The sequence below is a fragment of the Canis aureus genome, chromosome 6 (genome assembly GCF_053574225.1).
Source record: "Canis aureus isolate CA01 chromosome 6, VMU_Caureus_v.1.0, whole genome shotgun sequence".
Taxonomy (NCBI): Eukaryota; Metazoa; Chordata; class Mammalia; order Carnivora; family Canidae; genus Canis; species Canis aureus.
Window position 1 is genome coordinate 23,205,130 of NC_135616.1, and position 17,261 is coordinate 23,222,390.

At 36.9% G+C, this 17,261-nt stretch overlaps 1 protein-coding gene across 3 annotated transcripts in view; it reads right to left on the bottom strand.

Moving 5' to 3' along the window:
• Positions 1-17,261, bottom strand: part of B4GALT6 (beta-1,4-galactosyltransferase 6) — a 67,794-nt gene that overhangs the window by 40,426 nt on the left and 10,107 nt on the right. For all 3 annotated transcript variants that reach the window (XM_077900354.1, XM_077900356.1, XM_077900357.1), the window contains one exon: positions 4,284-4,400. In XM_077900354.1, the coding sequence (XP_077756480.1) occupies positions 4,284-4,400 (117 nt within the window). The remainder of the gene's footprint in view (positions 1-4,283; positions 4,401-17,261) is intronic.

The following is a 17,261-nucleotide window of genomic DNA, read 5'->3' on the forward strand; positions in this document are numbered from 1 at the left end:
GTCTTCCATTTATATCTGAAAGATTTAAAGATACTGAACATAAAATAAGTGTAAGTCCATTGAAGTTCTGATTCTTTCCTTAAAATGCTTTTTAAAAATATATCTTTTAGGATCGGGTCCCGTGTCAGGCTCCCAGCATGGAGCCTGCTCCTCCCTCTGCCTGTGTCTCTGCCTCTCTCCCTCTCTGTGTCTCTCATGAATAAATAAATAAAATCTTAAAAAAAATATATACATATATCTACATATAGATCAAATTTCAAGTTATTTTCAAAAAAATGTTCTGCATTTATGGGGACTCCTATTATACTAGGCAGCTACTATACCCCATGTATTTGTAGGAGCTAAAAACAGATGACAAATAAGGTTGTCCCTGGCCTTTATGTGTTCTGAAGATTCATTTTCTTATAATCCTGAGGCAGATAAATATTAACATTCTCAAAATCCTCAAGTATTTCTTAATGTCATGTAGTTAACTTTAGATAAGAGTATTTTCTTATTTTGCATAATTTATTACTTCTTGTGATTAATGTTTGGGCCCCTTCTCTTAGTCACATGCTATGATTCCATAAATTTACATCCAACTCACAGAAATTGTAAGCTCTCTAGACATTTCTGCAAAACAAACTGTTAATGGTAGCTCCCCCTGGGGAGTCCAGTGGCAGGAGGAAGCCAGGAGGATTGTTTCACTTTTTATTTTAGTGCTATAATGACTGAGTCTTTCACAAAAGAACCTATGCATCACTTTGATCAGTTTTTAAAGGACTGAATTAAAGAACAAACAAATCAAAAACCTTCAAAGATGTGGAATAGCAGTATATTCACTTCCTTTAAATACAAAGTTTGGAGCTAAATGTGTTATTCTTGGCCAAATCATTAAAAATGATAAGGATCAACTCACTGCCAGACTTACAGAAAAGTCTCTGCACTCCTTAGGTACTGTGTCCAAGGGTACTCATGTCATCCCAATGTATTATGTATAGGTCTACCCACCCACCCCTCCCACTAGTCTGAGTATCTCTCTTTTTTTTTTTAAAATCAAATTGCCTTTGATTTCCAGTATCTAACAAAGTAACTACAACATGGTAAAAACTTACTGTAAATGAACACTTCACAACTGATAATACAGCCAACAATAATTTAAGCTTTTGGAGACTATACCATAATAAACCCACAAAATCATTATTTCCACAAAAGTGCTTAGGTCCATCAAGTATAACCACTGCTTTCAAAAATCAGGAGCAGTTTTAAAAGGTTATGCATGACAGATGCATTTCAGACTGATCTACCACAACTGCTTTAAAATGTAGACATTATTTCATCTAATGAATGGATGGATGAAAACACAATGAGTTCTGCGTCCCCAGCCTTCTTCCTCTTTTCTAGAGCCACACCTGAAGAAAAGAGAAACACAGAATGAAAACTGCTGGACAGGTCCCCTCCTCAGCTCTCACTGGACCTCACACTTATGGGCAAAGAATAGCACCAAATTAGACTCTCAAGGACTTTGTTTTTCCTGCAAAAGGCAGCTTAAAATAGGTACAGACTCAATGAAAATTTTAGTCTGTTTACCCCCGGCTTGTTGTGTCAATCTGGTACGGCTGAGGACTTCAGACCACGCATCCAATCAAATGAGGAAGTGTGCTCGGTTATTTCCAACAAACCTACCAGTTCTAACATTGCATGACCCTTATCATCTGCTTTTGGTAATTATTCACTGATTACATCTTGTTTCCTTAATTTGACTAACTCCACAGCTATAAGGCAAAGCATCATTTGATTATGAGAGTATGTGATTTCTTTGCAAAAATATTACATATAGTATTTACTTACATTGGGTGCTTCATAAAGTCAGGTACAAGGTTAAAAGCCCCTTTTTGAAATCAAAAAATGTACGTAGAAATATCACAATCTATTTGCCATCAAGTGTTAAATTTTAAATGAGCCAATACATGTCAATCAATTCTCTCCTGGAGTTCAATTAGCTTTTACTACACCTTATTGGCCGTTATCTCCTTGTTGGCAGATTATATCTATATAAGTCTGCGCAGAAATAAACAACTGCCTTGTAAGTAACCATATATGCTTCCATCTCTCCCAAAAGCCTAGAGATCCTCATATAAAGGGAGGATGCTTTTCTTAATGCTGTGTCTCCAAGTATCCAGGTAAGTATACTAACCACATGAATTGTTCAATACACGAGAACATGGCAGAGTCACACGGTTGCATACTCAAACTCCATTTTCCCTTTCTCCTTAGGTAACAGAACCCCAATTCCATTCAAAACACCAGTGTATCCAGCTCAAAGACTGTAATTTACAGTGCTTATAATAAAATCCTGGCCAGTGGGATGTAAGCAGAAGTACCACATGAAACTTCTGAGAAGTCTCCTTAAAAGGGTCCCTCTGTTCTTCTTCCCTCTTCCATTCATGGAGTCCCACAACAACCTTAGAAGAATATAGAACTCCATGACAGAGCAGAAGATGTAAGGCATGTGAAGACTTTCTCCACCACAGCCTCAGATACCCAAGTTTCAGACCCTTCTACAGAGGAACATAAAACCTCATGTGCTTAAGCCACTGCAGCCATGTCACTCTTACAACCAAACCCAACTTCTAGCTGATACAATGACTGACTGTTTCTTGAGAACAGCTTTACCACCAGTAAAAGAGCCATGTGAAAAGTTTTCAAAGGTTCATAAAAGTAAGCCAAATCTAATCAAAGTAGGCAGTGGTTGTTCAGTCAGTGTTGAAACCATGAGTTGCTAAGCGGAAAAGAGGATTTCCCTTTTTCTTGTCTTCCAGTTGTGGGGTGTAGATAGTGGGAGGGAGTTTGTTTTCACCAGTAATCAATTCTCCTAATCAAGCTCAGCTGAGTTCCCACATAAAACTTATTCATGCCCCAGGAAAAGAACCCGATTATGCACAGATGTCCAGTACTTTCTTATATGAATATAGTAACCTAAAGATGCTGAGTATTTCTGTTCAGCTGACTGAACTTTTAATGAACACTTTCACAATACTTATTCAACCAGGACAAGTCCTAAAGAAGCTTTTATAACATTTAAACTGCTCCTAACATTGACCTACTATTCAGAAGACCAATGAAAGCAGAAAACCAGTTAATGAGATTTTAACAATACTATTAAAATATGGTACAATGACAGTCTTTCCAAAAGAAATTTCTTCCAAGTTAAAGAGGAAAAAATGTGTTTTGATTTGTGGCATCATAAAACAAATCAGGCAAATGACTAGAATAGATTTTGCAGAATCATACGTGAAATTAAGAATCAATATGACACAGTCTTGAATTTTTAGAAGGGTAAAACTGTTCCTCACCTTAACATACATTTTAAGAAAGAATATCTGTGGCTGACAGATAGGGACTTCCTATTAACAGTGAGTGAGTGAGTGGGTGAGTGAGTGTGTGTGTATCTGTTGTTTAAGGTGGTGTGATGGAGAACTGTTGACACAAATGAAATCTTTAACTGTTTAAAATGAGAATATAGAGGACAGAACAAGTGAACAATCAATTACTTGAAACCTTTAAGTAACATCTAATAACACTTCAGGAGACACTACAGAAACACTGCCACATGGGAGCCTAACCATTCTTCCATAATAGTTAAATCTATTTATATCAATGCTACCTTAATTAAATCACTACATTGGCTTATTTACTTGGTTTTAACTTCATGTAATTCTGATGGACATTCTACTTCCAAATAATATTTTTAAAAGAGAGAGCAGCTACAGATTTCTACTTTTATATAATTTCTCCTTAAGCCCCTTAAAAAGGCCATAAAATTATTAAGAATCTTCTATAATTAAAAACAGTAGGTATTTTCTAAACACAGTAGGAAAAACATTTTAGGAGTTAGAATGGGTATAAAGACAGCAGAATGACTAATGTGGATAAATTATTCTTTTTGTAGGTTAATTTTTCTTAACTATGATAGGTGAATTGAAAAAGCACAAGCTGCTTTTTGTATTTTGTTTATGTTTCCAAGAATTAACTTTCTAAAAAGGAATTAACTTAAGCATCTTTGTACAAATACCCTGTCACCTCTGTGAGAACACCTTTATATATCCTACATATCCTAAAACATGTGACAGCCTCGGCACAAACAATAAAAGAATCTCCCAATACACTCAATCGGAGATACCTTCATTTTTACCAGGAGTTATTTGGAAGCAAAACCAGAGCTTGAGAGATGTGATTTAGCTCTTTTGACTACAAAGGTAAGAAAGAGAAACAAAGCATGATTAAGAAACAAGCAATCTTACCTGTACCATTGAGGGTAGTGTTTTTATTCGTGTATAGTCTGATCATATGTCCTATTGTTTTCACATTTTCTCTCAACATTATTCCTCGAGCTTGTACCATAAAGAGATATGTGTTAGCTACAAAAGAAAAGAGAAGAAATACCATGACTCAGTAAAGCCTTTTTTTTAATTTAATAAAATAATATTCATAATGGAGAACTGCCTAATAAACCCAACTGGCTCAATTAGCATGTCCAAACAGAAAAGAGAAATACAAAAGGACTATTTCTCATTATCAAAAACTTACAAAAACAGGGGTGCCTGGCTGGCTTAGTCAGTAGAGCACACAGCTCTTAATCTTGGGGTTGTAAGTTTGAGCCCCATGTTGGATGCGGATTTCTTAAAAAAAAAATAAAATCTAAAAAAATAAATAAAGAAAGAAAGAAAGAAAGAAACCAAAAGAACTGCTTTTTTAAAATAATAAAAATGAAAGACTCAGGTAGTAATATCCATCAAATAGAATGAGACTAAATGAATACCACAATGAGTTTCTTTAACAATAAATGATTTTCTACTCTATAAATATACTTAGAAATTTCAAAAAGGTATATTATTGCAAATATGCAATCATATAGTATACTTTCTTTAATTCTATAGTAACTCCTTTGAACCAAAAACTCCACAAGGACAATGATTCCTTATCTAATAATAAATATATCATATGGGACGCCTGGGTGGCTCAGCGGTAAAGTGCATCTGTCTTCGGCTCAGGGCGTGATCCTGGAGTAGTGAGATCGAGTCCCACATCAGGCTCCCTGCATGGAGCCTGCCTCTCCCTCTGCCTAGGTCTCTGCCTCTCTCTTTCTGTGTCTCTAATGAATAAATAAATAAAATCTTTTAAAATAAATAAATATATCATAATTCATCATAATATCTAGTATGAATATGAATCTCGCGATGGATCTTGTAAATTCTCAACGTGTTTGGGGAAGCAGGGTTAGAGGGCAGGATGACCTAGAATCAATATCTACTTTGGTAATTTCTCTCCACTGAGTTAATAACTTAGAACTTTTACACTCCCTTTCAGTCACAAACCTACCTACCAGGATTTTAAAAGCAAACAAAATTGAAATCAATGTGCATTTTCAAGTTGGTACATTTAATTATTTGTGGTAAGTGCTTCAAAACTAGGCCCCTAATTTCTTGCTTTGGGAGAAACTAGTAAATTGACAAAGATGACAAAAATCTCTGCCTTTTAAGATGCCAGGACTCCTCAGAGAAGCACAGAAGTAATCGAAAGATCCTTTCTCGGTCCTAATTCTGTGAGCATAATGCATAACTGGACAACTCACTGAATCTCAGTTTCCTCACCTAAAAAAGGTAGTATTGCATTAGATGTTCTCTAAAGCCCTTTGTACTCTCAATTCTCCAAGCACACAGCCAAAAAATCATAAACTCCATTCATTCAAGAGGAGGAGGATCATTTTCATAGCAAAACCAAAAAACTGCTAGGCTCAGTTAATGACTCTTCCAATTTTAAAATAAGCTGCCTCTGAACACTGCAAGGACACTCTCGAAAAATGAATGCCAAATTTAAAAATCTTAAATGCCAACTAATTTTCTGGGCCCTGCTCTACTTCTTTGAAATGGTACAGAGAGATGAGCAAAATGTGTTTACTACTTCCTTCCCTCTTTTTAAAAAAGATTTATTTGAGAGTGTGAGAGAGTATGTGTGTGTGTGTGTGTGTGTGTGTGTGTGAGAGTGAGTGTGTGTGTGTGTGGGGGGAGCAGGAGGGGGCAAAAGGAGAAGGAGAAGAAGACTCCCCACCTAGCAGGGGAGGAATCTGAGATCCCAACCTGAGCTGAAGGCAGACACTTAACTGACTGAGCCACCCAGGCACCCCTCTCCTTTCCTATTTTTTAATGTAATGTTAACCTCCTCAAAACACAAAAGGCAGAGTAAAATAACAAGTTTCCTCTTACCTTCAATCAATAAGAGAGAAAACAACAGAAATACAAGCTTCACACAAGTTTTACCTCAATCATTTTTAAGAGCCTGTCTACATCCTTTCAAGAAAGCAGTCCTATAATTAGATATAACTTGTTTAGGCTTGAATTATTACAGCCGTGCGTTTACAAATATAAGTTTTTATTACATTTCTGCTCTTAAGTGGACTTTAAAAGAAAGAAGAGATGAAGTGAAAAATGAAAACGAAAAGAACAGCCCACCAAATATGTAGGAAAACATTCAATAAGAGCCAACTAACATTAGCAAAAACTGAGACCTAAAATTCAACTGAAATGATGCAGGGGAAACCGTCAAATTGAAAAATAATGCCAACTGGTTTACAACACCTTGGATCATTTAATCCTATAGTTATATATGAAATTTGTTATCCATGATGTAATATCTTGTAACATTTGTTCTGCCCAAACCATAAAAAGGATCTGTCACGGGACAACAGAACTGAGCCCCTGGAAACGATACTGGCACAAGTAAGGATACGCTAGTTAAGAACGAATGTGTGCTACCGCGTGTCCTGGAAATGCAACTTTTTAAAGCTGTATACCTTTTACTTTTAACACACCTACTCATATAAGGAATGTTGTCTGACATCTTGAAGCCCAGTCAGCTTTAAGCAGCAAACCAAAGATCTGCTATAGAAAAGAATCAAAGTCAAATTATCCTAGAAACATCTAAAACAGCAGGTAACAAACTTGTTAAGGAAAAAAAAATGATGACTTACGGCAACTGTGACAAAGGTGGATCATTTACCAAAAGAATGCATTTACTATTCATTAGATGGACGGAGAAAAAAATTAAGGAACAAAAAATTAAGGAACGCAAGACACCAAGCTCTCCAAATGGAAAATCTATTAGTTTATTTTAAATCATTTACAGCTAATTGAGTTACATTCCTTAGGTTAATGGTCCTCATGGGTTTAATCCCTAAAGATCAAAACCCATTAGGGAATGAAGCTGTTTTGTTTAAACAGAGTCGTTGTTAATGGAAAGAATGTGATGTGTCGAAGTATTTCAAGGCATGCTAAACCAGCATGAAAATGGTTCCAACTGTCTGATTTCTAAACACCCTAAACTGTTAACCCTACACTCAAATAACTATATGACTGCTAATTATCATTAATATAAAATGTAACATCTTATTGGCAAACCAGCAAGTTAAGAAGAAATCCTTGTCTGAAGTTTCTATTCCAAGTAGAAGAAAATTGCATTTCAGAAAAAAAATAAGGAAATCTCTCTCGGCTTTGCCCTTTGGTCTTGAGACAACTCAGAAATATACTGAAAACTACTACTGTTTAATTGAGATCAGGCCCTATTCTCTAATTTAATTTTCTATTTGCCTCTGCTTTGTGAGACATACATTTAATTTTCCAATTAGTTCTACCTTGGGGATAAGGGAAGGATACCTTCAACTTAAAAAAAAAACAACAACAAAAACTTAAAACATCAAGAGTTTACAACAGCTTCTAGATATCCTACCCTGGGATTGTGAGGCCCGAGATTTATGAACTTGCCTCATTCCCCACATAAGAAAACTAAGGAATGCATTTGCTAGTACTGTGTCTCCCTATCCCTTTCCACATCCAGTTTTGTTCAGTGAAAAAAGTATTCCAGACAAGGAGAATGTGCCAGTGTGCACTGATCTAGAAAGGTTTCCGGAGCTTCGAAGGCCTCGACACAACATTCCCCTGGCCCAAGACCATGTTCTTGAACTCTATGATACACTGCCGCAGGTCCTCTGACTAAGAATAATCCAATAAAAAGCTGATGTTGAGAGGGACAGTATGTTGATTAGGTACATCGTAAGAGCAGGCCTGGACCTAAGACAAGAAATACAATTTGGGGTGACATTCTTATAATGGGGACTTGAGTGGTGAATTAGTGTAAGGAAAAATTATCCAGAAAAGGGAGAAGAAAGTGAAGTTCAGACATATGGAGAGAGACCACAAATAGGCTCACAAAGATAAAGAAAGGACCCTAAGATGAATCAGTCTGAGCTTGAACACAATCAAGAAGAGGAAATGGTCAACCATATCAAACGTCACAGAGGCTAAGAAAAAAGACAAAAAATAATAGGTTAAAAAAATAAAACACTAATATTTGGTGCATTCTCTTTGCCAGGCATCCTTCAAAGGGTTTTACATATATGAATCTAGTTAATCCTTATAAGCAACCCTATAATGGTGGGTACTAATATTATTCCCATTTTACAAATAAAGAAACTGAAATACAGAGTTAAGTAACTTGCTCAAGGTCACAAAGTTATTAGCTGGTGGTGGAGCCAGAATTCAAGCCCCAGCAGGGTGTCCCCAAGCAGTCTAGCTCTTCACCACCACACTATGTAGCCTCTTAAAAATGCCATTAGTAGGATCACTGTCATCTTTAAAAGAAGAGTTTCTGGAAAGCAATGGAAACAAAAAGCCAATAGGAAAGAGTAAAGTGGATAGTAACAAGTAAAAGCAAGTTTCAGAAAAGAGAAGTGAGGGCAAGGTCAGGGGAAGTTTTGTTTTGTTTTGTTTTTTAAGACAGGAGAAACTTGAGCATGACTGTGGCCTAATGAGAGGGAAGAAAGAGAAAATTTAAATTTAAGGCACTAAAAGAAATAAGAGGAAGGATGGAAAAGAACATTTCCACTGAGGGGACAGTATAAGCAGAGGCTCTGGGGTGCCCAGGTGCATACCCAGGAATAAACAAATGAGTTTGGCGACAATGAAAAATAATTTGTAAGGATCTAAGTGATGGACGGTGTGAAAAAAAACAGAAGAAGGGAGAAGACTCCAGGTCACTGAAAATGAGAAGTAACGTTAACAACAGTGAGAAAATACCAGAAGTACTAAAGTACTAACCAGAAGTAACGTTAGAAAGACAATGGTCTGGAGAGGTGTAAAGGAGAACAGGTCACAACTACGAGGACTTAGCATGGCCAGACAAGTGAGCGACCAGACTACCTGATGGCCACCAACAGGGACTTAGTGGGGGACAAGGTGGAGAAGGAACATTCTGAATTGAGTACAAGCATACCTCATAGACATTGCAGGTTCTGCTGCAGACCACCACAATAAAACAAATATTACAATAAACCAAGTCAAATAAATGTTTTCATTTTCCATATAAAAGTTTACACTACAGTCTTTAAGTGTGCAACAGCATTAAGTTTTAAAACGCAATCTCCATTATCTTTTTTTAAATGATTTTATTTATTTATTCATGAGACACACAGAGAGAGGCAGAGACATAGGCAGAGGAAGAAGCAGGTTCCCTCTGGGAAGCCTGATGTGGGACTTGATCCCTGGACCCCAGGATCATCACCTGAGCCAAAGGCAGCCACTCAACCACTGAGCCACCCAGGCATCCCAAGCAATGTACATATATCATAATTTAAAAATACTTTATTGCCAAAAAATCTTAAGTATCATCTGAGCTTTCAGCGAGTAATAACCTTTTTGCTGACAGAGGGTCTTGCCTCCATGTTGATGGCTGCTGACTGATCAGGGTGGTGATTGCTGATGGTGGAGTAGCTGTGGCAATTTCTCAAAATAAGACAACAATGAAGTCTGCCACATCAAATGATTCTTCCTTCCATAAATGATTTCTTGGTAGCATGCTACACTGTTGATAGCATTTTACCCACAGAACTTCTTTCCAAATTGGAAACCCTCCGCTGTATTATCAACTAAGCTTATGTCACACTTTAAGTCTTTTATTGCCATTTCAACCATCTTTACAGCATCTTCACCTGGAGTAGAAACCATCTCAAGAAACTACTTTCTTTGTTCATCCATAAGAAGCAACTCCTCATCCACTCAAGTTTTACCATGAGATGGCACCAGTTCAGTCACGTCTTCAGGCTCCACTTCTAATTCTAGTTCTTTTGCTATTCCTGTCACATCTGCAGTTATGTCTTTCATGAAGTCTTGAACCCCTCATGTTCTCCATCAGAGCTGGAGTCAACTTCTTCTTAACTCTTGGTAATGCTGGTATTTGGACCTCTTCCCATCATAAATGTTCTTAATGGCATCTAGAATGGTGAATCTTTTCCAGAAGGTTCCCAATTTACCTTGCACAGTTCCATCAGAGAAATTATCATGTAGAGCAGGTAGAGCTTTATGAAATGTATTTCTTAAATAAGACTTGAAAGTCAAAATGATTCTTTGACCCATGAGCCACAGGATGGATATTAACAGATATGAAAATACTAACCTCACCATATGTCTCTATCAGAGCTCTTGAGTGACAAGGTACATTGTCAATGAGCAGTAATCTTTTCTAAGAAACATTTTTTTTTCTAATCAGTAGGTCTCAACAGTGGGCTTAAAATATTCAGTAAACTATGTTGCAAACAAATGTGCCCTCATCCGGGCTTTGTTGTTCCATTTCTAGGGCACAGGCAGAGTAGATTTAGCATAATTCCTCAGGGTCTTAGGATTTGGGGAATGGCAAATGAGCAATGGCTTCAACTTAAAGTCACCAGCTACATTAGCCCCTACCTGACAAGAGTCTACCTATCCTTTGAAGCTTTGAAACCAGGCATTGACCTCTCTTCTCTAGCTATAAAAGTCCTAGATGGCATTCTTCCAACAGAAAACTGTTTTGTCTACATTGGGAATCTGTTGTTTAATGTAGCTGCCTTCATTAATTAACTAGACTTTCTGGATCCTTGCTACAGCTTCTACATCAGCACTTGCTGATTCCACCTTGCTCAGTCATCTTATGGAGATAGCTTCTCTCTTCAAACCTCATGAACCACCTTCTGCTAGCTTCAGACTTTTCTCCTGAAGCTTCCTCACCTCTCTCAGTCTTCAGAAAATTGAAGACATTTAGGACCTTGCTCCTGATTAGGCTTTGGCTTCAGAACGTTGTGGCTGGTTTGATCTTCCAACCAAACCACTAAAACTTTTTCCACTTCAGCAAAAGGTTTGTTTCACTTTCCTATCATTCATGTGTTCACTGGAGTAGCATTTTTAATTTCCTTGAAGAATCATTCCTCTGCATTCACACGTTGGCTAACTGTTTGATGCAAGACACCCAGCCTTCTACCTATCTTGGCTTTCAACATCCCTTCCCCATTAAACATAACTGTTTCTAGCTTTTGATTTAAAGTGAGCAACTACTCCTTTCAGTTAAACACTTAGAGACCACTTTAGGATTATTAATTAGCCTAATTTCGATATTGTTGTGTCTCAAGAAATATAGGGAGGCCCAAGGAGGGGGAGACTGATGGGGAAAGGCCCATCAGCGAAGCAGTCAGAACACACACTTTTATCAATTAAATTTGCTATCTTATATGGGCACAGCTCCTAACACCCAAAACAATGACAACAGTAACATCAAAGAACACAGATGCCTATAGCAAATATAATAATAATGAAAAGGTTTGAAATATTATGACGGTTACCAAATGTGACACAAAGACATGAAGTGAGCAGATACTGTTGGAAAAATGGTGGCAATAGACTTCCCTTGAGGTAAGATTACCACAAACCTTCAATTTATAAAAAAAAAAAAAAAAAAAAAAAAAACTTATTGGCAAAGCATGATAAAGTGAAGCATAATAAAATGAGGTATGCCTGTACTAACTGCCAAAATCATACCAGGATGCAGAGTGTTGGTGGACAGAGACTCCTAAAGCAAAGGGAGAGACACCTGGGTGGCTCAGTCGGTTAAGCATCCAACTCTTGGTTTCAACTCAGGTCATGATCTCAGGGTCATGAGATTCAGCCCCCACACTGGGCAGCGTCACGCTCTGTGGACAGCACAGAGTCCACTTGGAATTCTTTCCCCCTCCCTCCATTCTGTCCCTCCCTGAATGCTCTCTCTCTCAAATAAATAAATAAATAAATAAATAAATAAATAAATAAATAAATAAATAAAATCTTTAAAATATACAGTATTGAGTACCTAAATTGGTCAGGTCCACTGCCATGTATGAATATATTTAAATACACATAATTATATTTCATTTAATTCTTAAACCACCTGTATGTAGTGCAGGTAGAATGGGGCCTTCTAAAAAAATATGTGCACATCCTAATTCCCAGAAGCTGTGAAAATGTTATCTTATTTGGAAAAGGAGTCTTTGCAGATGTAATTAAGGATCTTGAGATGAGCGGATCATCCTGGATTATCTGCATCTAAATCCAATGACAAATGCTCAGATAAGAAAATGGCAAGGGATATTTTACACACACACACACACACACACACACGAGAAAACAATGTAAAGATGGAGGCAGAGAATGGAGTGATGTGACCACAAGCCTAGGAAGGCAAGGAATGCCAACAGGCACTTGAAGCTGGAAGCAGCAAGGAAGGATCCCCCCTCGAGAGCCTCCAGAGGGAGCACAGCCCCTGGCAACACTTGGTTTCAGACTTCTGGCTTCCAGAACTATGAGATAATAAATTTCTGTTGTTTTAAGCCACTCAGTGTGTGATAATGTGTATGGTAGTCCTAGGAAACCAATACATCACCACGTAGTGTGGGATAATTTTTCTCCATTTGAAAGAAAACAAACTCAGAAGTTGCATAGGTAGTATTAGGGATTCAAGGGCAGGTCTGAAAGTTTCTGAGGGGCAGCAATTTGGAAGAAGCAATGGTTCAAAGTCAGAGAGGAAGGGACCAAAAAAAGAGAGAAAAATTTTCAATGTAAAAAGTAATAAGGGAGTAAGAAAGAACAGATAAGCCAGATTTCAACTAGTGCAAGGAGGGTTAGGAAATCAAAAGGGGCACTTAAATAGTTTTAAAATAGTTTCCCATATTATCTACAGAACATATAAGGAAATAACCAATGTGGAAAAAAGCAAAATACCACTTATATATGGCCCTGGACATTAGTACAGATACGTGAATTTCTAGGAACTCACAATAACCTTCTAAGTATCTGTTTCAGATGTTTAAAGGTTTTCTTCTTCCCACATCCAGCCCTTGTTCAAATAATTCCCAGAAATGACTCATCCAAGATGGTAAAGCTAAACATATTATCTCTGGTAATAATGTTGTAAACCCCAATTAGGCCAGACTATATATGAAATATTGTTCATACTTTGCTTAGGACCAAAGTACTGCTTGGGTTAAAAAAAAAAAATTTGCAAATTTCTAGGCTGTGCCAGGCTGTAAAACAAATGATTCACTTTATGTCAAAGCACTATTTAAGCAAAGTATCTTACCTTGGTGACAATAAATCAAAGCCAGGTACGGGCTCAAGGAAATCTGTAGTGCAAATAATTACCAACCTATAATAACCTCCTCCCCATCTCTCAAGTGAGTCATGAGCTGACTAATGAATAAAGAGAATGAAAGAATTCTGCATTCAGAATCCCTTTTTATCAAGGAATAATGAATTCAGTGATTATATACAGTATAGATCTATTTCAGATCTTGGCCAACAGCTACCACTTTGCTGACGTAGACACTAGAAATTAACAAGAAATTATTTAAAACTGGTACTTTTACCACTCCTCTGCAGTTTAGCAGTTTTAAGTTATTTCGGGAGATTATTTGTGTTTGAATACTGATCAAAATTAAATATGTTTAAATAAAATTAGACTTTTCCAACAGTCCTACTAAAGACATTCAAGGGTGGAGACTTGTGCTTGTTCAACAGATATTTTACCGAATGCCTACCATTTGCCAAAGAGTACTAGAAACCAAGGTGTCAGGGGGGTTCCTTTGTAAAAACCAAAATCCTGAGGAAGCATAAAGTGCCTAAAACATCAGAAGTACTCTCAAAACAATCAGATCATCAGTTCAGGCTGGTTTAAACTTAGTTGATAATTCTAAAAATAGACTCTGAACCTGGCAATATGAAAACACAAGATATTGATCTGCACTGTCATTTGTTAGTTGACTGTTACTCACTTAAGATAAACACATGCTTCTGTAAAGCAGGAGAGTAGGTTAAAGAGTTATGCATTATACCCTACACTGTAGAAAGGTAAAATTAAGAGGAAATGAGGGAACTGAGAAAGGAAGAATGCAGGTTATTAAAGAGATTTTTTAAAGCCAATCAGTAAGGAAACTTAATGAAATTACAGACTAAAAGATCAAACCATAAACACAACCAGGAAATATAAAATTGTTGAAAATTAATGATTTCAGAGTATACATAAGGTAAATGTGAAATGAATCTCTCTATTCACTTAAGAATTCTATCATGAGGGAAAAAAGTGGTATTTGAACTATATGTTTTACAATCATCCCCAATTTCCTTGTGTTTTCACAATTACCTTTTGAAATTTTAACGGATTTATTTTATGAAAGGAAAATGACTCTAAAACAAGCATGAGAGAAGGGGACACTGTGGGAAGTGAATTTCAAAGATTTCCAGAGCTAGGGGTGCCTGGGTGGCTCAGTCGATTGAGCAGAGGACTTGGTTTGGGCTCCAGTCATGATCTTATAGCTCCGGGGGCTCTGAGCAGAGTCTACTCAAAACTTACTTTCTCCCTCTGCTCTTGTCCCCTATTCACACATGCATCTGTGTGTGTGTGTGTGTGTGTGTGTGTATTCTCGCTCTCAAAATAAACAAATACAATCTTAAAAAAAGATTTCCGAAGCTAGAGCATATTTTCAAATCAATAAACAAAGCACCTTATAATTCTCTACCTTAGCTCTTGATCCAAATAAAAATAAAGTCCAATTTCTCCTCCTCTGAGTCAAACTGGAAATTGCGTAAGTCATAATTTCCAGGCTATTAACTTAATTATCAGCAACATATATAACATGGTTTCAGTAAAGTCACATTAACACTAACAAGTCTCAAATATCTAAAAATAAAACAAGACATAATATCTCAATCACCATGACAGGTTACAGTAACAAATCTCATATACCTACTTACGTGTAACAATATCACAAAGGGACTATTCTAGCCAAATGCTATATGAAATGTTTTTAAATCATTGACTAACATGCAGGGCTATATGCTTTAATCATTTTTACTGATCTTATTATGTAAATTGCAATGTATCTTTCTAATAATTAGAAACAATGACAAATCTCTGATCAATCTACAATGCAATCACAGTCACTGTAGACTCACAAAGAAACACATGATCCTCGTTGTCTTAAAGGATGTATTTATCCATTCTTTCCATTTCTTTTCTGGAGGAAAAAAATTCTTTACCATGATAGCCATCTCTAGCACCAGTAAAACATGATGCTACAAACAAGTTAATCTGGTTTTTAAAAAGTTTAAAAAGTTTTACTTCTCTCTGAAAGATCAAATGATGTAAGATGATTAATTTAGAAAAATAAACCTAACACTTGATTTTTTTAACCTACCACTTGGAGTATTTGTTAGAAATAAAGTTCCCAGGGTCCAGAATTACCTGGGATGTGTATTAAAAATGAATCAGAATAATGAGAATAATTCTGATTAGATAATAAAACCTAGGAAATAAATTTACTTATGTGAACCACCTTAAGTAAGGCTTAAGCAATTCATATTTGACAACCACTGCTTGTAGTAATTCTTTAAACATAACATTTGTAACAAGTAAAAAAGTAGAACCTTCTTTTACATTAGTTTAACTTATATTAAATAAATCCTCTTTACACAGCTTTCTAATTTATCCACAGTTCATTCAGACATAGCAGAATCTGTGTTTACCTCTTATTAAAATGGTACCACACAATGATTTGGTGGAGCCAAAGCCTTTTGCTAACTCGAGTAATTAATCATGAAAACAAAGATGAAAGCAAAAAAGCCATATTTATTATGCCTCTGGAGAAAAAAAAGTTAATTATAAATTTCAGATATAAAATTACTAAGTATGTTTTCCTAAACATTTTGCTGTGCCACACAGCCAAAAATATAACTGGTGACGAACATCCTTTAAGCTAGCTTTCCTATTTTAACTGAGGAGGGTTTTTGCTGTAGCTTTAAACCAAACTTTGCCAAGTTCTGGTATGACCAAAACCAAGAATGTTCACAAAACGCAACAAATCAAGTTGGCCCAACACAGGATTCACATGCTGTGAATAAAACAAAAAACAAAAAACAAAAAAAAACTGGGGTGTTACCTGAAATTCTCTAGTGAGTCCAAAACATGAAGTAAAAATATCTAGTACCAACTGGAGTAAACTCTGAATTTTGCAAAGGCATGTTAATGGCATTTTCTGAGGAAAACCTACTTTCAACCTTGAATTGGCCTCACCTTCAACCCAAATTACATTACCTGTATAGTATTCTCTTTGTTATTCTTCTGACAAAAGGTAGAAATGGAAAGAAACAGTCTTTTAAATACTAAATTACTATGTCTTCCAGGAATTAAAAAGGAAAAAAAAAAAATAAAAGAAGAAGAAAAACAGATTGAGAGGGAAAAGGCAGGGAGAAAAGATGACAGAGAGACAGGGGCAGGCTGCTCTGATGACAGGGGAAGCTGCAGCCTCAGGCAGGGGTAACAGCAGCCAGCTCTCTCTAAGGCAACCAGGAAAACTGACCAGAAGGAGACTACTGCAAATGCAGAAATCCACGTTCTTGGGAACTCCCAAACGTGACCCAGGGAAAGCAAGCTCTAGACAGATCACCACAATGCACCTCTTCCCACTGTCTCATGGCAGCTCCACACCCACCCCCACATCGACTGATGTGAAGACAAACATGAAACACAGGCTTGAAAGGGAAAGGGAATCACAAAAGGTGGTGTGGGTGGGGGAGACAGGTGGAGGAGCAGGTCTGCCCCTAGGCTGGGTGAGCAAGGGTGCTGCAGAGTTGAACATACCATACCTGAGTTTAAGAGACGATTAGAAGTCCATCCAGTCTCCCAAGCAAAGGACCTTCTCCAGCCTTAACAGGTGCTTATCTGCCCCCGGCTTGATGAGGCACCCATGAGGCACTGATTTCATTGATTATAGCTCAGTTAGAAAGGTCTGAGTTCTTAAAATCTGCCGCTTTGAAACTACCCTCCCTGCTCTCTGACACTATCCAAAAAAAAAAAAAGTGTTCATCTCTCTTCTACGTGGTATTTCTTTAACCTAA